Below are 27834 nucleotides of genomic sequence, written 5' to 3'. Positions count from 1 at the left end.
ATCACTTATTCCCATCATTCCTCGTCCCACAATAATAAAGAAACGCCAATAATTTCATAAAGGAACACACTTATTCTCCTTTCTTTTATTCTTTTCTACAAAGTGCTACATGAGCTTTTAGTGTATACAAACGGAGGAAGATGCCTTGTTTGCTCGACAAGCTCGTAAGCCATTGTTAATATTTCCATTACGTCTCGTGAGATATAATATTCTTTTAGATATGGATCAAATGAGGACCATAACGTAGCCATCAAAGTGAGTTTATGTGAATTATTTATACACTAGGAAGGAATACGACCTCAAACTCTACGCTTAAGTGGGAAAGGATCATAACGGTGATAAACATGGATGGATGGAGATACCAATTTTTATGAACTTAATTTTTTGCCCCATCAAAAATTATCTTTTTCTCGTAGTAGAGCACAAGACACCTTTTTAATTAAGTAAATGTGTAGGTAGTATTGTGTGGCACCTCCGTGGCCAAGGGCACAAGCGATGACCCTCGTCGTCCTCACGCGAGTAAAGGCGTATTGTACAACACTTTTGTAGGGTGAAGGTTATGGGTCCAACGGAATCTTATGAGAGCTATCTAACCTCCTCATGCTAAAACCTCATCGATGTTGTCTCCTCACACTCCTTGTCATTAGCCATAGGGCGAAGGGAGGTGCGGGGAGTGGTTCACCCTCGTGGCCAACAACAACGATGAGAGTTAGTGGGCGAAGCGATCATGCATGATGCAGAGACACAACCAATGATGGTGTAGGTGGAGATACGATTAGGGTTAGGTAGAAATTTTTTAAAATGACGAGGGTAAAATCATCTTTTCACGTAATAATTTTTTAAACTCGAAGTGCTCAAGTTTTGAAACTTAAAAATTATTTTCGAGATTTTATTCAACTACAAATAAGTAGGAAAATAAATTTATGCAAAATGTGAATGTTATACACACATATATTCTTGATAAGATTTCCCATCGACATTAAAAGAACTGTTCCGATGATAGAAGATTAGATCATTAGAAGAAGGCAGGTGGAACAGGATCAAGTCAACCCCATATCGCCCGGACCTCGTCGTTCGTGCATCAGATTTCGAGACTAACCCAAACCACGACGAGATTCTCGCCACATGACATGCTTCGTGGAGCGACGAAGGAAACTTCTTTGTCGTAGGAAATAATTCACTATAATGTTTTGTACATCATTTTTCTAATACTATTGCATTAGAACAGACATGTTAAAGAAAACTGAAGTACATCTTTCTTGTGATTGGGTTTGGATACGAGCATTCTTTAGGTGATCATGCTACTACTGTCTCAGGATAAAATACTTGCTTGACCACACAATTAATGCACGCCAAAAGCAAATAAGATCTCCCCAAATCCACATAAATATAAACCAGCAATGCATTCACTGCTTTCAGGGAACAGCACACCCTTTAAATGGCTGTTGGCAACCCATCTTTTTCAATGCTTAGTATTTTATTTCTCCGTCGCTGTCTGCTCTTCCTTTTCCTCCTCTCTTCTTCCTCTCCTTTCTTCCTCTTCCTCTCCCAGCCGCTTGGTGTAGGTGTGGAAAGGTGAGGAGAGATGGAGAGCAAACGATTTAGATTTGGCTTCGGAAGTGGGAGTTCGGGTGGCTCGAGGAAGGGAAGGAAGAGCAGCTCGAAGAGACCAAAGCAACCCCAGAGAGGACTCGGGGTGGCTCAGCTGGAGAAGATCCGATTACAAAGCCAGATGAACGGATACGTTTCTGCGCTTGACTTCTCATTCCCCAGTGATCTCAACATGGTCTTTCCCTCTCTCCATCTCCATCTCCATCCATGTATATGTGTTGTTCTTTGTCCAGAGTTTGTGTAGCTTCGATTTGCATATACAGCTTCTCACATGCAGATCATCTTCATGGCTTGTCTCATGCAGGAAGATTCGAAAGTAAAAGCGGCAGCTCCATCATCTCCCTCATCATCAGGATCGCCAACGCTTGCACTGCATCCAAACATGACAGTACGTCAAACTCGAGTTTCCACGATGAAGTAGCACAGATTTAAGTAAAAGCCACGATTTAAAGAAGATGTTCATGAGCATCAATAACTCAGAATCTGTCATGCATATGTTCATGAGCATCGATAACTCTTGTTGTTGTAATTGTAGGTGGGACATGGAAACAATGACAAAAGATGCTTGAACTATGTCGAACACTGGTCTGATGCTTCAGCAAGGTAATCTTGCTGTAGAGTTTTCATCACTAAAGAGATCTCATCGTCTCTCAACTACATATTCATGGCATCAATAACAGATCACAATTGAATGAAGCGAGTATCTATCCATACCATTACCATGCACATCCTGTGGCACTGCCGCTCTTCCAACAATCCATCGAGGATGCATTCACTGCACAGGACTCAGCACAGAAGAGGAGACGGCATGATCGAAGCCTCTCTTTGGGTTCAATCGGCCAAATTTCTGACCCAAACCAGACACAAGAACTAGATTTGGAGCTTAAACTATCACTCTAAATTCTTGCAATACGGACCTCCTTAAGGATATTTTTGTGAAGTTGCCGTAGTTTCGGAGGTTATTAAGAACATTTATGTATATTCTGCAGGAAAGAAACTGCAATGAACTCCAGAAAATGCACAAGCAGATGCTAATTCCATGTAGTAGTAGTAGTAGTCTTACATGATAGTGCATGAGAAAGTCTTATTCTGACTTCATATAAAGGGCGATAATCTGAAGCACAGATCTGATGTAATGGTACTGGATGAATCTTTCTGCTGGAATAGGAGAAGCTTTCTCTGTGCGTCTTTGTTTGGCAGCAGATGCTTTTGGTTGCATAATGAAGAGAGGCCAGCCAGAGAGGAGAGGATTCAACTCAGGGGCGAAGTATCTCAGGATACAAAGGTGACACTTGTAGGGTTTTAGGTCATGTTGTTAGTAAATTTCCTGATAATTTACATCTTGACAAGAGATATAAACTTGATCGCTTGATCAGCATTTCATGCTGAGGTCTCTCTCAACCACAAGCATTGGTTCGTCGGACTTGGCTCCTTGATTTATTTGGTGCAACAGGTACGTGTTGTTGATAGTGTGCCTCTCTCTCCCTCACACACAAACACATCTATTTTGATACCTTATGGGTGGTTTGTTTGAATATCCAACTTAGTTTTTATGCACATCATTAGGCATTTAAGATGAAGTCCAGCAAATTACTACAAGTTGCCTCTATTAGACCTTCAAAAGTTCCCTTTATTAATATAAACGATAGAATAAAGACTAAGAAAAAATAGAGTAGATCTATAATCTTCTTTTGTATATCATAGTCGCGTCCCATATAATTATAGGCAAGTGCAAAAAACTTATAATAAGTAACTAAGAAAACATAAGCTAAGAAAACATAAAAGTAGATATGTAATCTTCTCGTAGCCAATTGAAGATTTAGAATAAGTAATTAGAAAATTTTCTCTCATCTAATCCTAGACTTTCATTGTATTGACTGATAACTATGTTCAGAATCTAATCAAATATATAATATATCTTACTTAATTAAATAAAATTATGTAATCTAACAAAGAGTTTATATTGTGAAGAAAGATTGAAAGTAATAATAAACTATTATATTAATTCATTCGTTTATTGTTTTTCCTCGTAGTAATTTTGGTTGTTTGTAGAATTCTTTTGATATATTACACTATACTTCTGTGGTTAAAATGAGTATTTTTCAGTGAAAGGTGTTCAATGAAGAGGATCGTTAATAATAGAGAGAATTTATAGTGTTATTATTCATGTAGATATAAGGATTATGGTTTCTCCATGATCTCTTATTTTGTGCTATTCTGATTAGAAGTATATGTTTTCAAGAAGAATATACTTGTTAGTGTTATTATTCATGTAGATATAAGGATTATGATTTCTCCATGATCTCTTATTTTGTGTTATTTGGATTAGAAGTATATGTTTTCAAGAAGAATATACTTGTTTTCCTCAAAATCAATCCTATAGATGACTTTCTAAGCCTAAGATAAAAGTAAATTGATTTGACCTAAAACATCGATAAGTTGTCAGGGTTGTTCGATCGATATAGATCTAGATAGTTGTTGTTGAACTATGACTCGGCGGATGAACACCTACATAGTGGATTTATGTGTGCCAAAAGAGAAAAAAAAATATTTGTAGTTTAGAGATTTCTAATGGTTTCCGATTAAGACGATTGGAGTAATTAGTAAAGGGTCTTGATGATGATGTGTCCTACACCACTAAGGTGATGGTTCCATAGTACTATTAATCTCTAGGATAGCGGTGGCATAATTGCTATCGAGATGGTTGATGATGTGGTACAATAGTCTTAGCGGTGACAATTGTGGATGATGGAACATTGGGCAGTTGTGACAGCTGAAGTGGCATAACCGCTATTAGATATCCGATGATGCAACAGGTAGTGTCACTTGTGCCGTGTCCACGTATGTAATGGTAATGGTGACGAAGCTGATTCCTACCTTTTGGTTTCCAGTAATGATCCTTCGAGTATCCGTTGATCATCATGTTGCAAACTCCAATGCATTGTATTAATCCGAAACAAGCACAGAGACAGATCAAGGAACAATATTTTTCTCAGGATAGATAACATAAAGCTACATTTGGTCCAATTGCAATGCATTGGAATCCTGCAGTGCAGGGTTTATTCCTCTGTTGTTTCCATCCTACAAGCGACACGCTCTGCTTTCCTCTCCAACTCCTTGAGAACCTTCACAACCTCGCCCAACACCGCCCCAGGTTCATCTGATTCTTCCATGCCCACCATTGCAGCCAACACCTCAATCTTCTGCCTTACAGTCTCCACGTGAAGAAGGTCGGTAACGGAGTCGCCGTCGTCATCCTCGGCCTCCTCGGAACCCTCCTCCGGTTGTTCGCGATGATAGCATGTCCCAGCGTTCGACACCGCACCTAATTCTCCTTCAGAATCCTCATCAGCAACTGCGGAGCCTTTTGCCGAGTCGAAGGCAGCATCATGGGAGCGAGATCGAGCTGGTCTTGCTTGTACCGGTGCATCAACGCTTGAAACCCTTGCGTCATCGAGATCGAAGGAGGTCAAGGTGGAGTCAGAAAGATCGAATAAGGCATGTGTAGCTGATGCCGGTTCCATGATCATACGACTGCAAGCAAAGACGAGAAAGAAATAGTTAGAGAGCCAAGACTCTTCGGAAAGGAATTAAATCTTTGCTCTTACGTTTCGAGACGGACATTTAGGAATTCAGATTGATGTTTAATGGCTTACGTAACGCATTGCTGATAGGATGGCTGCCATTTACCTTGATCTGTGGAGAACAAAATTATAATGGACTAAATGAGTTGGAGAAGAGAGGGATGGACGGGGACACACGCTGAGGTCCTATATATATATATATTTGGTGATGTAGTACTGCAACAGTGTTCAGCGTGCTGCTAGTTGACATCCAAATGGAAGCCCAACCAGCATCTCCAGAAAACATGTTCCCCGTTTAAGGGGCTTTCCTCTTTGCCCTGCCCTTTTTGTTTCTCTCACTCCCTCTGTTTCCAATGTAGGGCGTCCTGACAACAGGAAGGGAGTGGCCATGAACGGGTGAAGCGCAGGGTCTGCTCTGGTGACCGCGGGCACTCCAGTGGCTGAGCGCTACGTGCCTCCATGCTGATACCTCTTCTGCTACCTGATGATTACGAGTGTCCGCTGCGAATGGTGCAATTGGCTGGGTTTCAGAGGGCGGGCCCGACGCAGAAGGCAAGCGGGGCGCACGCACGCGCGGACGGAGGAGACAATGGGTGAGCGAGACGCACGCACGCAGGCACGCGACGCCGCTTTCTACAGAGTGCGCGCCGGGGAACTCGAATTGACGCGTCGCTCGCGCGCATGACATCGGACAAGAGCCGACGGCGGGCGTCGTACGTGTGTTCGACGTCCTGTTGAACCCAAGTCAAAAAGGCGGCGTGTGCTTCCCTTCGCTTTTATCCCCACAGCGCGGTAGCCGATTAGGACAGCGAGAAAGCAACATAGCAGAAGACCGCAGGCGCTCAGGCTCATGCAAAGCACAGGCGACACTCACTTGTCCGGCTAACTCGGTCGACCAGGCAACCCGTGTTGGGCTCGTCTTGATTGGGCCACTCAGCACAGCGTTCCGTTGTCTGTTTGTTGGGTTGGTAGATAGAGGATATCGACACTCCTGGATTTCCGCGAGATGTAGCGATCACTAGTTGACTTCTTATGGCCTTGATTTCTGGGAAGTCAGCATCTTTCTGTCGGAGGCCAATTGTGGCTAAAAACGCTTCATGACGCAAATCATTTATGAAAAGTCAGTCTTCGATTGGGCAAGTCAGTTCAAACCTACAACACACCGGTATTACCGGTCAAATACCGAATCCAATAACATGTAGGTTACGGTACCTATCGAGCAAGTCGTCTTCCAAAGTGTGGTATAGAGACAGTTTGCATTAAACAATAGCCTCGTCACATACATGCAAAGCCGAGCTGCACAAAGTCAAGCCACTCAAGGAGAAAAGATCTTTAGTTACCATTCATGAACACCATCTTTGTCGCCATGGATCGTGTGGACGTCTGAGCACGCAGTTCTGGGGATCCACGTTTCCTCATCAACCATAGATGTGCACTTTTTCTCTCTCTTTTGTTACATTATATACAATGAAGAACTGGTGGAGGATTAGAATGGGGAAGAAGAGAGCTCTGTCTGCGTCACGGGGAGATGGTGGATTGGATCCTCTGTTGTAGCGGACAACGAAGCATATCTCATCCATCACGCCTGCAGGCCACCATTGATTTAAGAAGCTTTGTTCTTGGCATCTTTTAGTGTCACCAAGTCGCTGCAGACTTCAACTGCTCCAACCAAAACGTACTGGGATAGACTACAAGCCTTCCTCGTCTCCGTTACCGACCGAGGAGCAAAAGGCCAGGAAACACGTAAGTTGGGGAGGGGGCGATGACAGCGTTGTTTCTTACGTGATTGATGGCAACGCGCTGCAAGTTGTTTCTTACGTTACTAATTGCTCGTCTCTACCGAGCTCTTATCCCAAATACAGACACTTGATGGTTGATGTCCGAGAAGAAGTCAGGGACATGTGCTCCTGCGTCGGAGACATGAATTTGTGTTGATCATCTATGCTAGTATAACATATATGTTTATCTTTTGATCCGATTGCTACAAGGTTTGCTTATGTTCTCAGACAGAGAGACTCAGAGATCTGTGATGAGGGAGACAAATGGGAACAAGGTGTGTGTATGTGTTTGTCGCTATCTTTAACCAAAACCAGAGAGAATGCAGTCGATCTTGATGCTAAGATTGGCTACACCAGTGGCGACCTCTTCTCCCTTCCGGCGAACCACTGAACGGTCCGCTTCGCGATCGGCAACCACAGCCTCCTCACCTTTTCATCTTCGTTCTCATCTGTCGTGCCGATGCTGCCGGGATCTTTGACCTGCCTGAACCTCGATAAGTTTGTGATCTCCGACATTGTTCTGTTGCCCGACGAAATCAGAGCTCTCGAATTGGTATTGTTTAGATTGGCGTCGTGAGCAGAATTCGAGGACATTCTCGGGAGCGCCGTCGAACAGCTCTTGTTTAGCTGGCTGGCTTTGATCTCGAGCAGTCTCTTCTTCTCCATCTCTTCCTTGATCTTGAGCACCTTCTCATCGACCGAAGCTTTTCCCTCTGATGAGCCCCCGCTGATCCTTGCAGCGCCAGTTGGCTCCACGTTCCAGTACACATCTGCCAACGTCTTCCCGGATAGCATTTCGGAGTTCAACGCAATCAAGTCGGACGAGTTCACGTCGCTCCACCGGCTCTTGAACACGACGTCGGAGACGATGATCTTGTGCTTGAACTTGTGGAAGAACCGGCCTCCGTCGGCGCCTTCTTCGAGCATCGGCAAGTCCTGATCCTTCTTGTCCTTGGTGACCTTGTCGGTCTTCCGGAAGCTACTGCCGATGCCGAATCTCGAGAAACCGCGGGGATCGCCGTCGTCGTTGGGCTGTCGCTCCACGAACAGCTCGAGGTCGCGGCCGCTGGTCTCGAGCCGGTCGGAGGGGAACAGAAAGCGGGAGCTGGTGGAGTACTTGAAGAGGGCGGCGTCATCGGCCTCCACCTTGCACCGGCACAGGGGGCAGCTGGAGTGCGCCTCGAGCCAGCGGTCGACGCAGCCGACGTGGAACGCGTGCTTGCACTTGGGAAGCAAGCGGAGGACGTCGGCGTCATCGAACCTGGACAGGCAGACGGAGCATTCGAGGCCGTCGCGGACGCCGCGCAGTGACGAGAAGCTGAAGAACGGGAGGGACTCGATGACGGTCTTGTCGATGCCAGAGAAGCGGTGCTGGGGCAGAATTAACCTTCCGTGGCCAGCGGCGTCGGCGCCGAGGGAGTCGGGTTCGGGGGCGGCGGCGGCGGCGGATCGGCAGAACTTGGCGTATACGAGGAGGAGCAAGGTGAGGGAGAACATGAACGTGAATATGCCGATCACGATCCCGACGCTGGGGCGAAAGGACACCGCCACGTTGGACGGCGTCCAGGTGTCGGTATCGGTTTGCTGGGCGGCGACGACAGCGGCGGAGAAGAAGAAACAGATGAAGGAAACATCGCAAGTGTTGAAAGGCATGGCAAGGGAAGGAGTTGCGTGAGCCAAAGGGAAGCTTAGAGTTGGATCCAAGGTTGGCATGGAAGAATTTGGGAGGGCGTTTTGGCTTGCCGGGGGTGGTGATGTTGCTGTTCTCCTTATGCCTGCGTCAGTGCTTTGTGCAGCGGGGGGAGAGGCTTTGGTCTCTCTGTCTCTCGTCTCTTTGTAACGTGGATGATTTGTCCTTTAGCTCCAGTGTTGCGTCTTCTCCTCCTGTGTGTTGGATCCGGTCCTCTGCAAGATGACCGTCCATCGGGTAGGATGCTGCCTTAATATTCGTACGAGTCTGTGATGTACATCGATACAGGCTTGGACGGAGGAGGAATCGCACAGGAGAGAAGTCGACGGACATGGTTTTTATTTGTGCTGCGAACAAAAGAATAAGTAGTTGTTCCTGCTGTTACCATATAAAAAAAATTAGTAGAGAGTCATGAATCAGAAACTTGGAGAAAGTATATGTTTGATGAGGAACTAACTGCATATATGTAGAAATATATATATATGGTAAGTTGCTGCAATGTTTGTAACGTGCAAAGCACATGGGGTGGGTGACTTGTAGTTGTAGCAGGGAATAGACTACATGTAGGGGAATCAGCTTGTAGAAGTAGACCTAGTCTCTGGAAGATTTCCCACAGGTCCCACTTGTGGCATCCAATACAAATTGTTCATTCAAGGGAACAATTTAGATGTATTATAGACAATGGGAGACCACAACACGTTACCTAATGCACTCAAGGCATATATACTTGCCCAAGAAACAGACAATCTTTCCATGACAGGTTCCGCACATGGAACCAAAGGGCAACCTCCAAGTGTGTTGAACATGGAACTGACACAACACAGTGGAAATCGAATGATGATTTCAACCTGTGGTGGAAGAAGAAAGACATAACCGCCATCACCTGAGGAGGACTACACATTTGAAGAAGAGAACAGAGTTCAAGTAAGATACTTGTTTTATAAGGCAGTCCCCCACTTTTAAGCCTCTCTCTCTATATATATATATATATATATATATATATATATATATATATATACAGTACAGCGACGGAATGATTCGAAAAAATCATTTTCAGAAACAAAAGTTGATGATGTAACAACGTATCCCAGGGTCGACGACCCTGTTGGTCTGGTTAAGCACAATTTCCTGCCACAACAAAGTTGTCATAAACCTCCTTTACAAATATGATTAAAAAAAAAAAAACTCAAGCTACGTATATGACAAAAGCTACACGCCCTAACGTTTGAAGTCGTGGAATAACATCAGAGCATCATCAACTTTCAGAAGGGACAATTCCAATATCATCCTACTTTTCCTCAGCTGTTCACGTTTTTCCCTAGCCTGCAGAACCTGCCACAACAAAGTCGGCAAACGTGACGCCATAAATGGGGGAAGAAAAGCTATTCCTTGAAATAGCACAACAGTCAAAGCCAACTTATGACTTGCAGCAGTAATATGAATGATTTACGAGGCACCATAAAACAAAAATCAGGTTGTTTTGGTTTGCTTTTGGATTGCCAGTCAATGGCAACGTAATTTGCAATGAAACATAAAACAATCAATTTTGGAAAACTCACTAATTGCTAAAATCTATAGCGATACAACATAAAGTGGCAGAAACAGAAGCAGATCGTTTCTTGGAAAACTCTTTTAAGTACCTGTAGATGCTAAAATAGCAACTGATGCATGCCTGAAAATTTGGATATCTTATGCTAGCTAACAATTTTAGCACCTTTGGAAGTTGAGAAGATTTCATATCTACAAGCATAAGCCTTTGTAAATGAAAATTACGCTCTGAACCGGAGTTGTGATAAATTTAACAAACTAAGCTAAATTTAACAAACAAGCTGACTCCAAATCAACACTATGTTGTGAAGATAATAATTATTCAATTAGTTAAACCAAAATTATAAACAATGGTCCATTGTAGATAAATACAAAACATGTAAGCACATAGCAAGCATGGCACCATACAGCATGGGTTAGCCACTCGCCAATTACCATGTGTGCCAAGTGCCACTAAGAAACCATGACAAGACCTATTGGATATCAGAAGCCAAGAAAACAAGAGTAAGGCTGCACTATCAAAAGAAATATATATTTAACAGTGTTCAAATATAAATCTGGAATGTTACATGGTATTTATCCCAGCATAAAGTTTAACTAAAGTTCCTGGAGCAATAAATTCCAAGGCTGTACAAAAGATTAATAGAATTATCTTCCTTTAGGACTGATCCTCACGAAAGTTATTGGTCAAACAATGGGGACAAAATTAAGTACAAACCTTTGACAAGGCAGTCAAGAACAGGAAAAGCAAATAATCATAAGAGAAATGAGCATTAACATAACATACAGCATCTAAGATTACAGAATATATCAAAGTTACAGTACTTAGAAAACCAAAAAATAAATAAATAGATGACGTATGACTATAGCTTGAGATGTACACTTCTGTCTGACAAATGCTAAAATTAGATTTCAACAGTCAGGTAGAAAAGCAACAGTCCTCGTACAGAGGCAATTGCAGCTATTGACTTAGCACAGCCATCACCAGAAATTAACAATTTGGTTACTGTCCAAATCAGCAATTCAGCATGCTATTAACATGACGTTTTCCCCATCTATAAAAGTTGGGCAAATGACATGGTAACAAGGCTACATCTAGAACCTAAAGGCCAATTGTAATAGGTCAAGTGGCATTGACATCATGCTATTTGTTATAGATCAAGTGGCCTTGACGTCATGATGACTAATTGGAACAAAGTAACCCATTACACCATCATTGAATTAAATAATTACTATTACAGACATTCAACTGATTATAATAAGTAGCTTAAAATAAACAGAACAGGTGGGAAAAATAGGACCACGAAAAGTCCATAACAAAGAATAAAAATCACCAACCTCTTGTTCCTGTTCAACTATATGAGCAATCTTTTGATTCAAATTAAGTGCAGCATGATACATATGATTTAGGACAAGCTCCCAAAGTGAATGCTTTTCCACTTTCCACAAGAAATGTTGCAACTGTCCAGCACCAATCGAAATAACTTTCTGTGAACAGAACAAGGAAACCCCATTCAGATTACTAGCGAGTTACTATATTTGGAATTACCAAAAAAGATTTCTGCATTTCATATTTACTTTAAGTAGATAAAATATCATAGTCATGTGCAGACAATTAGTATTTTAAGAGTGTATATATAATTTACAAAATCAATATAAAGTGCATAATTTGCATGGCATAATATACTTTAACCAACATAACAAACCAATAACATTGGTCAACACACCTCCGAGGTTAAAGTACATGCAAACAGGACTTAGATATATCTGAGTTCACAGAACATACTGGATAAGAATCTGAAAACAACCAAAAACAGAACCTACACAAGCTAGATGTCATTCGATTTGACATTTTTGGACCCTTATAATATAACTGTTGTAAACAACTCTGTTCTTCATAACATGAATTTTCTTTGAAAAATATTCATAAAATTCCAATTTTCATACCACACTGGACAAGTACTAAGATCCTAGCACAATTGCGACCAGATTTGTGTGGTATCTTCACCCAATTAATACATAGTAGCTGAAGAATAATGTTATATCTAGGAGTTTGGATCGGTATATACTCTCATATTAATGAACTGCTTGTCAGCTAGATTCTTACACTGCTCCATCAATAAATTAAATTTATGAAATGCTCATTGCTAGTGAACTCAATTATAGGTCATCTTGAAATCATATTTAGGTGCTGTTCACATAGAATCATGGTTTGTTGTATTGATGTGTACCGCCTAGTACAAGTGGTACGTACCAATCAAACTGGAAACCAGTACATGGGCCGCCCTATTCCAGGCAGTACAGTTATATGACCCCATATTGTCCGATACGAGGTTTGTACCGATCAGTAACAGTCGAAATCCGATAATTATCGAATGGTACAGGTCAATAACGATCAAATTCCACTTTAGAATCCTAATTTAACCTCTCTTTTTTTCAAGTATTTTTGGAGCCATTTTTGGTGATCTTTGGCATATCATCTGTACGCCCATGTACCGACATATGGTATATTTGTATGCACGATAAGTACCGTACCAACACATGGTCGGTACATACGTACGGACCGATTCAACAATCCATGCATAGAGTAATCAGATTTTTTCATAGTAGCCTGTGTATAAAGTATGATACAGAAGCACAAAAAGAATAAATAATGCAGAAGTTGATTAGGACAAATCTTAGGATGATCAGTTGGAAATTATTTCGACACAAACTAATCATCTGTTTAGTACATGAAAATGAAGATAGAAATTGCTTAAGGCTAGATGATGGGTTTAAACATATATGATCGGTCAGAAAAAGAATGGCAGTCAGAAAAAAGAAACAGTTTCAAATTAGCTTTTTTATAGGGTTCCTGAAGAGGTGTCTTTCTTGCTAATTTTACCCTCACTAGGAATTTACTAACATCTTTGCAATTTTAACATCACATTGACAAAAGTTGCATAATGTCATCTCATATAAACCCACTTGATCTGAAAAGGGCCAGGACAATAACAACGAGACAGATGACATCTGGCTGACTATTACAAAAAAAATTCCCACTTAGCAACGACAACAACAAACCAAAAAGACTTCCCACTTAGCACATAAAAGACTAATTTTTTGCACAAGAAATCCCTTATAGATGTTAACAGATTTCATCATGTAGAATAAACTCTTACACCATTGTTATAGCCAATGGACAACAAGCACTGACACAATGTCATAAACACAGAATCTTACAAAGAGTAAAATATATTAAAAACCTCAAACCAAAATTCCAAATGCCCAAATGAAGCAGTAAGAAGTATTTAATAAAATAGGTAAATGAACCTAAAAAATGCAAATATAAGCTAGAAGCCAACATGATTGTGATAACCTTTTCTCTGTTACAAATAAATCACACATGTTGCAAGGTTATAAGCATACAAGAAACAGATTTTCACACAAGCCAATAATGAATCTCTATGCTAATAAATGAAAGTGCATATTGTCCCAATAAAAGTTACTTCACCTGCATATACAGGTAATCATCATTCCAAAGCTTGTATAAAATCCCCTGGGCAACTTTCTTTTCAACAAATGTGATATCTGAGATCTACAAAGATGAAACGACTGAGTGTTAATGAATAAAACATGGAAGAAAGAAATCAAAATCTTTACATTAGGCAAATTATTTTTATCGACTATACACTTTAGTCTGTTCTCTGCCATCAATTGAATTATCAAGGCACAGATAGCATCAGAATTATGTATGTGTCATATAAACAGCTCTATGATGTCTATAATTCTATATGACTGCTGCACTTTTAAGTAAATGACACCTAGGTCTATCAAATCTGTCAAACCACAATTAGCAAGGTGTTTAGAATTAAGCCCATGTCAATTTTATCATATTTGTCTCTGAGCCACAAGATATCACTTATATAGCTATTTTTATTTTTAACTTATGCAAAACTTGTAACATTATTTCACAGAACATATGTAACAGCATTGTGTAGTCCATAGAAAGTAAATATAGTGAACAATTACAGTCTTGGTTACTCAAAAAACAGTGATTTAAAAGGCGCTAGGCGCCCGCTCGAGCGAAGTGAGGCACTCCCAAATATTATAATTAAAATAATAGACAACTAAATAAAAATATGCCAAGCATGTTTATGAAGACCTATATTCGAATTAAACTGCTCCAAAAGCATCTTGTTAGCCAGGAATGTTTTGTTGCTCTAAGACATCATCAAGTAAAAGCTAAGAGAGTTTCATGTATACCAAGAATGTTTTGTTAACCAGGGAGTTTCTTGACCAAAGTTGGACAAGAGCCAACCAGTTAATTAACAGGAAAGTGGGGCAATGGACGAAGCAGTTTAATTAACAAGAAGGTGGGGGAAGCAAAGGGCGGCGAACGAAACAGCAGCTGCGAATGGATGAAGCTGCAGTGGCGGACAAAGGCAGCAGACAATGTTGTCGACGACGTTGAACGGAGCTGCAGCATCGAACGAAGCGTGTAAAGGCAGCGAATGAAGGCAATGGAAGAGGTTGCCATCGGCAGCGGACAGAGCTACGACAGTAGCGGACAGAATTATAGCGGTGGAAGAGGTTTAGGGTTTAGACGAGCTGCAGTGGCAGACGATCTCTAGTGACGGACGAGTTGTAGTGGCGGACGAGCTGCAATGGCGGGCAAGCTCCAACAACGGACGAGTTGCAACGACGGCAGCTGAGCTACAGCGGTGAACGAGATTGGAGGTTGCCAACGACGGTTGGCAGAGCGAATAAAGGCGACAGATGTAGGGTTTCTTTCACCTTTGTTTTCTTTTACTGGGACAAGTGAGGGAGGGGGTTGGACTAAGTTAGTTGGTTCGATTGAACCAACTTATAAGTCCAATCGAACCAACGATTGAACCCAAGTACCAAAGTTGGCATGGGTGCTCACCCGAGGCGCCTGGCGCCTAAGATTAGGCGAACACCCGAGTAGCGCTTCATTGAAGCACAATGCTTGGGATTTCTGTGAGGTGCTCGCGCCTCGCCATGCCCGAGCGCCTTTTAAAACCACCGGTCAAAAAGAAATGAAAAATTAGAATACCGACAACCTTTATTCATAGAAAAGCTGGTGATGGCTGCATTAATCTCTGTTGCTGTTTAACTTTGCTAAAGGTAATGCCCTCTCATAATACACGGATTATTTTCTTTTGGCCAAGTCTTCTCTGGTCCGTCACTTACGAAAACTAAGTCCAAATATCTTAGTTTCACAACTTGGACTTAGACAAGCATATGCACAAGACCATAGCAAACAATTTTCTTACACCTTAAAACTCATATGGCACTACCTCTACTTATAATTGATTAAACAAACTATTACAAACTCTCTTTTCAATTTGTCCTCGTAATACCAATCATCCAAGTTGATATCCTCATTTCTACATTATCTTCATGAGCATATTCCATACTTTGATGTTCTACATCATCTCACCTTACAATCAACATTTTCCATTTTGTCATAAGTGTAATTTGTAATTGCATGATGCATCAGACACACTTCTTTCAATTAATCATCTTGCTAATGTTTTACAAATATTTAGTGTCCCCTTCATGTTAGATATAACCCACTTAAATCTTTATTTCTTGACATAGACATTAATAGATGTGCATTCCATATAGTCATAAAGTTTCATCATACATATCAAGCATAGTTCCTAAATTAATCTCTGTTACATCAATTAGAATAACATCATCAACAAAGGTTAACTTGAAACAGATCGTTTATGAATTGTAGGTTGCCACAACAAGTGCAAATAGGTCAGAAATTAAATTCTAACCCTTGGCACAAAGCAACCACAAGTAGTAACTAGTTCTAACATATATTTTCACTAGTTCTTACAATAGCAGCTACTTCCAATGATTTAAAAAGCGCTAGGCGCTCACCTAAACGAAGTGAGATGCTCTAAAATATTAAAATATAAAAATTATATAATATAATTAATAAATATGATTATTTAAATAAAAATATGATATTAAATTAAAAATATACTATTAACATTATATTATTTACTGTTAACAGTAGTTAGAGGGGGATAAAAAGGTTATTGACAGTGAAAAACAACAGTGGAAAGTGGCAGCAATAGCGGTGAGAAGCTGATAGTGGCAGCGGCGGAGGATTAGTTTAAGACAGCTACGGCAGCAACGGAAGCTCCAAAGGGCGTTCGTTGGTGGCGGAGGAACCTGCGGTCCTCTCCCTCGACAATGAAAGGAACTGCACACAAAGCGATGATGTAAGGAAGCTACGAGCTCTTGCTAGGTCGTTGGACCTGTCCATCGATGACAAAGGAAGGCTCGGTCTGCTGCACCTACGACAGAGGCAACGACAGAAGTGTTGACAGCGGCGGCAGAAGCAACGCTAGGGTTGGCTCGGGGTCGTGCGAGTGTGAAGGGTAGCTTTTGAGGGTAAGAAATTGAGTTACTAACTACTGTTGAACCAAACCAAACTTAAAAGTCTGGTTCAGTTGCCTTATTTAAACCAGGCGCTCACCCGAAGTGCTCGGCGTTTGGGTTCGTGCGAGTGCCCAGGCAGTGCGCTTCAATCCCAAGCAACACCTCATTGAAGCACGCCATCTGGTCCACACACGAGGCGCTCAAGCCTCACCTCGCCCGAGCACTTATTTAAATCACTGGCTACATCATATATGTTCTTAATCACAACTATGTACCAAATAAACAATTTTTTCATCCCTTTAAGTCAAATAAATCGGGTCCCTAAGGGTACTATGTGATTTTTCAAAAGCATCAAAATTCCATAATCTATATGTACATATGAATCCAGGATGAGTCTGGCAGACTGCCAAACCGGTATGATACCACAATACTGACCAGTATACTTGGGCATTACCAACAACAAAAAACAAAATTAAAAATAGAAACAAGAAACAAGAAAGATGAGAGACAAGTAATACTATTGTTTCCACTGATTTCCACAGTTTCCTTACCAGAGGTCAAAGACACTGAAGATACTACACACCATACTGAAAAAAGAAGATCAGTCTTCTCTTCCTCTCCTTTTCTTCTTTGCTTCTCTTATATTTTTTCTTTCTGCTACCACTCACAATGAACAGGAACAATGGCAGTGAGATTGAAGACTTTCAGCCATTAAAGGTCTAAAATTCTTTGTTTGTTTTTTTTTTTGGGACTAAAATCATTGGCTATGTTAAGAGAGCATGAAATGATAGAGACCAAGATAGGTTGGTTTGAACTGGATTTAAGTTTATACCATAGGTACCAGATATTCTGTGTCGTTACTGCTAGGATTAGTAAATACCAAGCCAACTACTACAGTTCAAGTGACATTTTAAGCATTGATTGGGATCAAGAACTGCCTTTCTGAGTGTCATTCCCACACTGAAAGGTTGCTGCAAATCATACCACATCAACTCGCAATATGAGTTGGCTTTGGAACAAAAATCCACCTATTAAGAATGGATTTGAAATGCTCGCTGTGTCCATGTCAGTTAAAACACTTCCTCAGGTGCTTCTCAATCACCATATATATGAAATCTTGTGCCATCTAATTATGTAAATGAAATGCTTACATCTATCATCTCTGTAAGGCTTCAAGACATTGAATATTAGCAATATGTATGTAACTTAGACGTAGTTGTTCCTTGACAACTACTTTGACAATCATCAACAGTAAAAGTTCCAATCCTAAGGCCAAAAAAGAGAAATACCTCAACTATGAGAAACTACACAGGCACAAGAGGCATAATAATAAATTATACACTATATAAAACCATTATAATACATTTCAACATATAATCTTCTTTTATGTTTCTGAACTTGCTGGCTAACTTCTTCATTTTTTTGCGGATGAGATGATGCTACTAAAATATTAACTGCCATGCATATTATTTCTAGCTTCCAGGAAATCTAGAAAAAAACTTTATCAATCTAAAATCAACAAGATGTAAAACTCCAGATTAGGTCATCAAGGAAAAAAGCAAGCACCAAAAAGATCTAAAATTTATGGGCAAAATCTCTTAGTAGGAAAAGGCATTACCTGTTCCGTCTCAACTAGAGAACCTTTTTTAATTAACAATCTAAATATCCTATATGCCTCTTTTCCGTATCTTGATAACACAAGAGACTCCACCTAAAAATGGAACACAAGAAAGGTAAATGTGCTGCAATCCTGAAGATTGCGAAAATAATTTGAGAAACAAAAATACCGAACTTACGTACATCATCATTCTGGCAAGATTCAATTATGCATTGCACTTCTACATGCCATGAAAATGAACAATGTCAAAAGACAAAAGTTAGAACTCCAAGAACTATAAGTCTGTTTTAATAAACCCAACAGATGCCAGAGGTAAGAACACGTTTACCCATTTTGTAGAATACATTGTTATCCACGATGGAAGAAGAACAACCAAGTTGATCAAGAACAATCCTAATGTGTTCCAACGTCATAGAGATACCACCAGGCTTTCCTCTCACTGCTTCCAAAATACCATCCATTGATGCTTTAACTACAGATAAAAGAGCAAAATATAAGTGGTTAGAATTGGATCTTCTATATATAAATTCCAATAAAGAAGTAAATCCCAAATTTTCAGTAGCCATATGATTTCAAAACATAATTTTTAAATCAATGATAACTTTATTAATTAAACTGAAAGATAATAAGATAGCTTATTTAAATCTTAAATGCTAGAATGAATTTATGGTGGCTTTTCTAGGCTTGTAGATATGGATTCTCATTTCTCAGGAAATAGGCTTTATGGATCGACTTGTGCAATCATAATAAAACAGATAATTTAACATGTGTAACCTACGAAGTTTGTACATCTAGATACAGTGATTGAAAAAGGCGCTCGGGCGAGGCGAGGCCCGAGCGCCTCGCTAATCTCCCAGGCGACGCGCTTCAAACAGGCGCCGCCTGGGCGCTTCGGGCGAGCTCCTGGGTAAACCAAGGCGACCGAACCAGGATTTTAGGTCTAGTTCGGTCCTGGTTCGGTTGGTTAGTTGGTTCAATCGAACCAACTAAACCGATATAACCCTTACCCAACCCTAACCCGCTGCCGCTGTCGCTGCTCGCAAACGCTGTCGTCGCTCGCCGCTGTCGCTACTCGCAAACATTGCCTCTGTCGCCGCTCGCGCCTCCCATTGTTCGTCGCTCCTGCTCCCGCTGTCGCTGCTCGCAAACGCTGTCTCTGTCGCTGCTCGCGCCTCCCACTGCTCGCCGCTGTCGCTGCTCACAAACGCTGTCGCTGTGGCCGCTCGTCGCTCCTGCTCCCTTTCCCACTGCCGCCGCTGCTTCCTTGTTTCTCAATCAGCAGGCTCAGTATACAGTACACTGTTAATATTAAGTTTATTTGAAATGATTAATTTTCAATACTATTAATAGATTTTCTTAATTTAATAGCATATTTTTATTTAAAATTTTAAATAATTATATTTATTAATTATATTTTATATTTTAACGCCTCGCTTCGCTTGGGCGAGCGCCTAGCGCCTCGGACGTTTTTGGACCTTGACGCCTAGCGCTTTTTAAATCACTGTCTAGATATACTGGTAGAAAGATGAGGCTTAAGAGATATATATATATATATATATATATATATATATATATATATATATATATATATATATATATATATATAAATGTGACAAGCCAAGATCAAAATATTCATTGCTATCTTGAATATCTTTTGGCATTCAAACATGGGGATTTCCCTTCTTGTGCAAGAAAGATCACCTAGACTTTCATTCACCATGTTTCATGAACTTATGACGAAAACAAAAGATCTCCTCTAGAATCAAGTACATTAAGTTTTTACAGAAGAACATCAGATTCTGCATTTTGGAGAAGTGATTGTCTGCATGAAAACAAAGGTACAAGAACAGATAATTAAGGTTCAAACCAAGGATTTTAATTTCGAATAATACCACTCGTACCGGGCGATATCAGCCTGGCTGCGACAAGTGAAGAAGAACCATCGAGAGAGAAGAGGAAGAAGACGCTCGAAGAAGAGGGAGAAGAAGGGGGAGAATCGGGAGAACCTCGACGCTTTCCAATCCGACGCCACCCTCCCTCAACAATCCCGATCCAGAAGGTAACAGAGAGGCGACAGCTCAGCTTCTTCTTTGCCGAAGGCCGTAGACGCCTGTGGCCTTCGTTGCGTTCTTCGTCGAAGGTCGGAGGCATCTGTGGCCTTCGACGCCTTTGTTGAACGCCGCAGATGAGGAGAAGACTGGTCTTCTCCTCGTCCGACACAACGAGGAGAAGTAAAGGAGGCGACGTCGACGAGGTAGCATACACCCTAACATACCGCTCGGTACGCCTATACCGTAACGTACCGAGCAAAGCTCGAAACACCAGAATGATACGAAATTACGAACTTTGGTTCAAACAACTTCAAAATCTCCAAGAAGAATTTGTTCAACAAAAGTAATGAAACATCTAGGCTATAGCATATTCGTAGTACACTCATCGTTAAGTCACAAAGTAAGCCGAAGCAGATGAATGACAAGCAAGTTAATGTTAAGGAAATAAATATAATGAAAAATTGAATTATGTAAATCAATTGTGACTTCATAAATTGTTGATTCATTTAGAAAAGGTGTAAATGAAGTACAGTGTTCCAGCTGTAAAAGGAACCCTAGATAATATGCCTCTTAAAAACAAATGAAGTACAGACATCAGATATTACCAGAATTGTCTTTTTCTTGATCACTTGACTCTATAAGTGCTTCCAACACGACACCAGCATCAAGACCTAGCCTTGATCTTACGTTTGCAACACAAGCCTAAGATGTATGGGGTAAAAAAAGACCAAGTCAGAAATATAAAAAGTCTTATGATGCTAAAATGGGTACTTATTATGGAAAAAAAAAGTACAATTAACAAAATAGTAACATAATATACTAAGAAAGAAGATACATCAAGTCTCACAACTCACAAGTATAAACTGTGCCCATTGCAGGAGGAATACTTGAGAAAAAGATGAAACCATTAACACGACTATGAATGTGAATCAAGAAGTTCCCAAAGCAAACCTGATCAGAAGCTGCTTAATAATGAACAGTGCATTTATTGATATGACTCACTACTCTTAAATACTACAGGTAGAGGTGACCACTTAAAATTTAATAGTGGCAATTGAAAAACTTATTTCCCGATCCTATTTGTTTTCTGAATCATGATGAGCAAAAGAATCAAAACACAGAATTGTGAGCAAACCAGTGATTGCAAACGGCGCTCGAGCGCTCTCGCCTAGGCGCTCGGGCGAGGCGAGGCGAGGCCCGAGCGCCTCGCTAATGTAACAGGCGGCGTGCTTCAAACAGGCGCCGCCTGGGCGCTCGCCCGAGCCCAGGCGCTGGGCGCTCGCCCGAGCCCAGGCGCTGGGCGCTTCGGGCAAGCGCCTGGGTAAACCAAGGCGACCGAACTAGAATTTTAGGTATGGTTCGGTCCTGGTTCGGTTGTTAGTTGGTTCAATCGAACCAACTAAACCGATATAACCCCAACCCTAACCCTAACCCAACACTAACCTGCTGCCGCTGCCGCTCTCGATCCCGATCCCGATCGCGATCTCGTCGCTCGATGCCGCTGCTCCCGCTGCCGCTGTCGCTGCTCGCGCCTCCCGTGAGCCCTCTCGCCGCTCGTGCCTCCCGCGAGCCCTCCCGCTGCTCGCGCCTCCCGCGAGCCCTCTCGCAGCTCGCATCTCCTGCGAGCCCTCCCGCGAGCCTTCCCGCTGCTCGCGCCTCCCTCGAGCCCTCCCGTTGCTTTTGCGAGCCCTCTCGCCTCCCGCAAGCCTTCCCACTGCTCGCGCCTCTCTCGAGGCCTCCCGCTGCTCGCGCCTTCCGCTCCCTTTCCCTTTCCCGCTGCCGCTGCTCGCCGCTCGCCGCTGCTTCCTCGTTTCTCCATCAGGCTCAGTATACTCTTAATATTAAGTTTATTTAAATTTTGAAATGATTAATTTTCTGTTAATAGATTAATAATATATTATTTTGATTTTAATGTTGTTATTTTTTATTTATTTGAAATTATTGTTAGGTTTCAACATAAATGGCAAGTGTAGAGAGCAACTCAATAGAATCTCCAATGGTATCAAAAAAAGATTCTGCATGAAAGTATAATAACATATTTTTATTTAAAATTTTAAATAATTATATTATATATTTTTATAATTTAACGCCTCGCTTTGCTCGGGCGAGCGCCTAGCGCCTCGGGCGTTTATGCGCCTCGGGCATTTATGGACCTTGGCGCCTAGCGCTTTTTAAATCACTGGAGCAAACAACATAGACAACCGCATGCCAATATAATCTCCAAGCAATAAATCAAATGATCAAAACATCAACAGTAGGATCTTTCTGTTGGTAAGAAGTACCAAGAGAGTTATTATAATTCTGTTATAGCTCATTTTACTTTTGTTTTACTTTGTTCTTTATGGAGGTAGTAAATGGCAGAGCAGTTCCCAGATACCTGCGAGGAAATAATCAATACCTACATGACAAATAATCATATTCCTACATCACATATTAGGGATGGAACTAAACAGAGCAAAAACAAAGAAGAGTTTGATGGACACCTTCTTCTCGAGACAGTGAACAAATTTCTGAAAATTTGCCCGCCAAAGGACCTCAGTCTCAGTTATTGCAGCTTGAACCTCTTCATCCAACTCTAAAACCTCAAATTTGCGCTGTAAAATAATAATTTTAAATACAATAAAGTTACAATTAACATATGTCATGGTACAACTCTGTATCATCAGTGATAAAAGAGCATGCAAGCTTGCATGCTCAGCTAAGTACAAAGGAAGTTTTTCAATTTTCAAATGCATCGCCATTTGGCAATTGAGAAAGATGCGGAAAAAAAATCCATCTCTTTAGGTTCCCTAGCAAAATATATTATCTCCAACTGTGTCTACTTTTGGAAGATTTTTAAGAATTCATTCGTCCGTCGTAAAATGTAAACTCAGTCCTAACTATTGGGTGTCGATTACATGGAATTCTTTTTCTCGCCATTGAGCTTTGTGCAGGTTAATAACCCTAGTCAGACTAACAGCTACCAGATCCCTCTTTATTAGAATGTTTTCTTAGGTCTCCCTCTATCCCTCCTCACATCGCTAGTTCTTATCAATTCATCTCATATATCCAAGGTGTACATGATTGCTTTCGAACATGTTGACAACATCTTAAACAGATCCCCCTTATTTTATCATAAAGCCAAATAATAAGTTAACAAAACCTTAACTACCTCTAATCATGCCTTGGAACATATAAGCAAACAAATACAAGGCAAGAAGAAACAAAAACAGGAAACAGAAATTTTTCTCTGTGGTCCAGCACTGTGCCTATGTATGCAGTTCACCATGTAAAAGTTTCACTATCTTTTCAGTAACAGAATACAAATCTGTTGTACATTTCAAGGGTCCTTCAATTGACCACAAACCTATCAAGAAAGAAAGTCATCATGTAACTATATAAAGTCCATTTGCATTGCATAAGCTGGCATGAAGTTACAAATAGATTATGAACAAACTTCCAACTTCCTAACACATGAATAAAAAATCAATAATGTCAAAATGCATCATCATCATGAGAGATTTAGCAAGGCTTTCATCACATTTTCATGTTCTTTAATCGAGATTTTTTCTCATTATCGAAATGCACATACATGAGCAGCAGAAACAATGTGAGCGTAAGTACTTATTGCCTATTAGTAAAGTACAAATATTACACAATACGATATCTCAAGACAATAAAAAACCGTCCATGGGAAGGGATTATTAATGTCCAAACAAGATGGTCAAATAATTTTTCAGTCAATCGATACTAAAAGGCACACGAATTTGCTAGAAGAGTCAACCTTATCACCAACTGAGACATCCTGTTTATCTGCATCTTTTATATCTGAACTCTCACGTCCACTATCTGTAATTACAGAAAATCTTTCAGCATGGCTGAGTGCTGCAGCTATCATAGCTTGTTGCTCAAGAGAATATGTTTCTTCCTTCGACTGTAAAACAAAATGAACTAGACATATAAGGTTCCTGTTTCACCATAATCAAATGCAGATGCAAGCATTACAGACTTTTTAAACCAAAAAGATCTGATACTACAAACAATCAACATGGTCTTCAACAAGGAAACCCAATCAAGAAAGAATATAGATCTTTCAGTCTGTAAAACCACACTCCAACTAGTGTCAGGACAATTAGAGGCCCATCCATATACATTAAGGATAGAATCAGAAAGGTTCATGAGTAGTCACAAAAACCTTAAAATGACTGAACATAAAACAACGAAAAGTCAAAAAAATGAGGCGGACACCTTGGAAAAGTGATATGACGCCATATTAACAACAAACCAAGATAAAGTTGTGAGACAAATAAAAACAAATTTAGTGGAAGAAAGTAGAAGTACAAAAACTTGAATTCCACTGAAACATGAAGAGAAAATAATAGTGGTTAGACTGAAAATGTACTAAAAAATGTTGAAAATGTTGAAACTAGAAGCTCCGTGACTTGACATAACCATAGCATCTTCCACATTAAGTTATGTACTCTTTTGCAGCCACTTTAACAAAAAATAAAAAGAAAATTGTGAGACACAAAAAGCAAAAGAAGAGTTAGAAAAGTGACAGAGAAGCATAAAAACTATACTTCCGGTGATAATTTAAGAGAAAATACCAGTGGTTAGGTTGATATAGTCGTAAAAATTATAAAATTAGAATCATGATGAGTTCCTCCACATCAAAGTGATATATACTTTTGCAGTGCCTCTCAAATTAGCATACGCTACTTTCTCAACAATAGTCAAACTTTTAAAATTCTACATCTAATGATTGCTTAGAATTCCCATACAATGTTCCTGAAGAAGACCAAATGTAGCGCCAAGTGTTCATAAAAGTAATGTGTCAGATATTTTGAACATATGCAGAATTTAAAACTGGAACAGAAAGTTTGTGTGACCTTAAACAAAAACTAACAACATACTACTAATTTTGATCCTTCCGTCCATTCGTGAAGGTTTGAACATAGAGATTACTCCACAAGAGGCACAGGACAGTTCTTCAAAGCTAGGTACAATGCAAATGTGTCCCGTTCCATGTAAACTAATCAAGATCAAATGTAACGCAACCATCAGGTTAATTGTGGATTGAGTACACTTGAGCTATTTAGATCATATGTTATTGATATGACTTGTCATAGTTTAACATCAACACTGATGTCTAGATTTCAATCAGAGTCGCTTCTTTAAGATTCAATGACTCTCACGCCATTCAGCCAAATAAACTATATTGCTTAACCAGTCAAAAATACCTCCACTATTGAAAAAAATCAAGTTATTCCCTATTTCTCCTCTCAAAAAGGCCACCAACCATCACCAAATACTGCAACACACACACACACACACACACACACACACACACACACACACACACACACACACACACACATATATATATAACAATTGTTCCTCCATGTCAAGTATTCATATTATCTAGGAATTGAAAAGATATACCCTCATATTATCTGGAAGTAGTCTAAACAGGACATTAATTTTGATTTCATACCAAAGTAATAACACAAGGCTCACTAGATGCAGATATGAAACAGTTCAACTTATCTTAGCACTGCGTCTTCTAGCCGAAGCAGTTGCTTCTTCCGAAGTAGGTGCAATGAAGGGTTCAGGCCTTGGAGAACGTTCAACATATTGTCCATGTACAAGTCTTTCCAAGTTCTTTCGCAAAACATCCCGAATACTTGAACCGTCTGTGGAGGATACATCACAATTTAAATATTCACCAAACTGAATGCCAATTTGGTTCCAGCAGATTTTCAACATAAAAATAATAACTACATATCAAAAGATAAGAAGTAATGAACATCAGTGGAGATAGTTACCCTACCTTCCGAATGTTTTGAAGTTGCTCGTACCACAAGCTGATCAAAAGTCAGCCTACCATGTTGCAACAAACCCTCAAGAAGAGTTTCACACTACAAAAAGTACATAAAAGGAGTGTCACTTCCATTTATTGAAATGAATGCCTGATTCACTGGTGTTGCACAAAAATTTAATCCAATAAACAACGGCCTCCACACACTAGTGTGAGGATTCATACGTACAAATAAAATGAGGACTGGACTAATAAGCGATGCATAGAATAGTCTAAACAGGGAAAAAGAATTTTAATTTCGGAAACCATTTGAGGTTCGTGTAATAATGCAATAATACAGTTCAGTAGTAACAATTCATCCATCGGCCAAGAAATCCGCATGTACACGGATCAAATATAAAGTATAGATTCAATCTGATGACAGCAGGGACAAGAAAAAGCTGACCTGAGGGCCAAGATCGTCCCTGACGATGGACAAGAACTTGGTGAAACGCATCCGGTGGAGGATGTTGTCAAAGAGAGCCATGTACTGCGTCAGCGACTTGGTCGCCCCTCCCGCCCCCGCTGCCCAGGAATAAGAACAAAGACCGAGAATCATCTCTGCTATAATAAATTGGAGGAGGAGGAGGAGAAGGGAGAGGGAAGGGAAAAGTAGCGGTCACCTTGCTTGGGAACGGAGAATGCCTGGACGCAGTTGTGCTGAATGAGGACGAGGAGGCCATTCTTCACCTGGGAGTTGGAGAGCTCGGTGCAGCGGACGATTTCTTGGAGCGAGAGGGTTCCTCCCTGCAGGAGGCAACCGCACACCTTCTGCACCGATCAGACCAGACAGATAGAGATGGGTGTGAGAAGACAAAGAGAGGAAGAAGGGGGATGAATTGAAGCGACGGGGAGGGAGGGCTTACGGCGACAAGATCGCCGAAGTGGGCGGTCATGAGGCTGACGGCAAGGTTGAGGGCGTCTTGGCTGACCATCGTGGTCGGGGAGGAGATGTCTCCTTCCTCTCGTGTTGGTTCTTGGCGACGGCGAAAGAGACCCCGACGAGGACGAAGAGGAGGGGACTTTGTTTCGGTTCTTCAAACGGTAACAGAAACCCTCCCGGCTCGTAGGGTTTTCAAGAATTGTTCTTGCCGTTCGGCGAAATTGGGGCCGAGAGGTGACTGGTGAAGGGCCCGATTCTGCCAGCCCAACATATAACTCTCCGATTGCCCGAGCAAGCCCAGGAAGCACAGGTGGCAGATGGCACGGCCCGTCTCCATCCCATTTAAGATCATACCAAGTGCGTCAGTGGTGGGGCCATCCTGGTCGTCTCCGCACCAACGTTGCGTCGAGATGGCAAGTGGCGAAGCGGTAAACACGCGCACTGTCGGCCTCTTCGAACTCACACAAACCGATGCTGCCTCATCAATGCGCCATCCGGTTTGGTGTGGCGTTAAATTGGCCGAAGCCAACGACCAACTTCCACGGAATTTAACTGCATTTGGATCCTCGAATGCCATCATGTAGGATCCGAGATCCGAAAAGATGATCTGGGCGAGGATCCAAATCCTAGATTTTGGTTCGAAGCAAGACGATGACAGACCAACAGATTAAGAGAACAAATGGTCAAGTCATTCTTCGCCTTGCGTAGAAGACTGGCCAAAGCCGACGTCGATCCTCACTTTGGACTTCGGACTTCCGTTCGGCAACAGCGACCCAACTCAGCCACAGCGGTGACATCGCTGCACCACAGGAGGGCCCCACGAAGTGCGGCGA

General features: G+C 41.2%; 3 protein-coding genes and 1 long non-coding RNA gene across 7 annotated transcripts; 1 reads left to right on the top strand and 3 right to left on the bottom strand.

The window, feature by feature from the left end:
• The first annotated feature begins 1493 nt into the window (after positions 1 to 1493).
• Positions 1494 to 2892, top strand: LOC103989161 (protein SPEAR1). Its single transcript, XM_009407944.3, has 4 exons — positions 1494 to 1786; positions 1916 to 1999; positions 2147 to 2214; positions 2292 to 2892. The coding sequence occupies exons 1-4, from the start codon at positions 1586 to 1588 to the stop codon at positions 2509 to 2511; spliced, it is 573 nt and encodes a 190-aa protein (XP_009406219.2). The 5' UTR covers positions 1494 to 1585; the 3' UTR covers positions 2512 to 2892.
• A 1692-nt stretch (positions 2893 to 4584) lies between these two features.
• On the bottom strand, positions 4585 to 5347 carry LOC103989160 (uncharacterized). 2 transcript variants are annotated; one of them, XR_010514463.1, is made up of 2 exons: positions 5220 to 5347; positions 4585 to 5145 (listed from the first exon to the last, which is right to left on the bottom strand). It is a non-coding gene; the product is annotated as an uncharacterized LOC103989160 (long non-coding RNA). The 2 variants fall into 2 exon arrangements; XR_010514462.1 differs by having other exon boundaries at positions 5234 to 5345.
• Positions 5348 to 6880: 1533 nt separating this feature from the next.
• On the bottom strand, positions 6881 to 9016 carry LOC135676887 (E3 ubiquitin-protein ligase ATL42-like). 2 transcript variants are annotated; one of them, XM_065188580.1, is made up of 2 exons: positions 8361 to 9016; positions 6881 to 8291 (listed from the first exon to the last, which is right to left on the bottom strand). In XM_065188580.1, exons 1-2 carry the CDS (start codon positions 8684 to 8686, stop codon positions 7322 to 7324), a joined length of 1296 nt encoding a protein of 431 aa, XP_065044652.1. In that variant the 5' UTR covers positions 8687 to 9016; the 3' UTR covers positions 6881 to 7321. The 2 variants fall into 2 exon arrangements, with proteins under 2 accessions (XP_065044652.1, XP_065044651.1); XM_065188579.1 differs by having other exon boundaries at positions 6884 to 9013.
• Positions 9017 to 9697: 681 nt separating this feature from the next.
• LOC135676886 (uncharacterized) lies at positions 9698 to 27177 on the bottom strand. 2 transcript variants are annotated; one of them, XM_065188577.1, is made up of 14 exons: positions 26985 to 27177; positions 26742 to 26889; positions 26525 to 26643; positions 26092 to 26179; positions 25811 to 25954; positions 24046 to 24197; positions 22766 to 22876; positions 20888 to 20984; positions 18560 to 18703; positions 18414 to 18451; positions 18232 to 18324; positions 13705 to 13788; positions 11550 to 11699; positions 9698 to 9995 (listed from the first exon to the last, which is right to left on the bottom strand). In XM_065188577.1, the coding sequence occupies exons 1-14, from the start codon at positions 27051 to 27053 to the stop codon at positions 9882 to 9884; spliced, it is 1551 nt and encodes a 516-aa protein (XP_065044649.1). In that variant the 5' UTR covers positions 27054 to 27177; the 3' UTR covers positions 9698 to 9881. The 2 variants fall into 2 exon arrangements, with proteins under 2 accessions (XP_065044649.1, XP_065044650.1); XM_065188578.1 differs by lacking the exon at positions 22766 to 22876.
• Positions 27178 to 27834: the final 657 nt, after the last annotated feature.

This window comes from Musa acuminata, chromosome BXJ1-6 (assembly GCF_036884655.1).
Source record: "Musa acuminata AAA Group cultivar baxijiao chromosome BXJ1-6, Cavendish_Baxijiao_AAA, whole genome shotgun sequence".
In the NCBI taxonomy this organism is placed as follows: Eukaryota; Viridiplantae; Streptophyta; class Magnoliopsida; order Zingiberales; family Musaceae; genus Musa; species Musa acuminata.
Note: the sequence above shows the minus strand (reverse complement) of the source record. Positions and strands in the feature narration are given on the sequence as shown.

Bases quoted from the DNA above. Each gene is read 5' to 3' on its own strand.
- LOC103989161 (XM_009407944.3), top strand. From the start codon at position 1,586: ATGGAGAGCAAACGATTTAGATTTGGCTTCGGAAGTGGGAGTTCGGGT. The intron at 1,787-1,915 runs GTCTTTCCCTCT...TGTCTCATGCAG, and splicing joins TCCCCAGTGATCTCAACATG to GAAGATTCGAAAGTAAAAGC. The intron at 2,215-2,291 runs GTAATCTTGCTG...CATCAATAACAG, and splicing joins TGGTCTGATGCTTCAGCAAG to ATCACAATTGAATGAAGCGA.
- LOC135676887 (XM_065188579.1), bottom strand. From the start codon at position 8,686: ATGCCAACCTTGGATCCAACTCTAAGCTTCCCTTTGGCTCACGCAACT.
- LOC135676886 (XM_065188577.1), bottom strand. From the start codon at position 27,053: ATGGTCAGCCAAGACGCCCTCAACCTTGCCGTCAGCCTCATGACCGCC. The intron at 26,180-26,524 runs GTCAGCTTTTTC...TACTTTTTGTAG, and splicing joins GGGACGATCTTGGCCCTCAG to TGTGAAACTCTTCTTGAGGG. The intron at 18,325-18,413 runs GTACGTAAGTTC...TTCCATTTTTAG, and splicing joins AATCTTGCCAGAATGATGAT to GTGGAGTCTCTTGTGTTATC.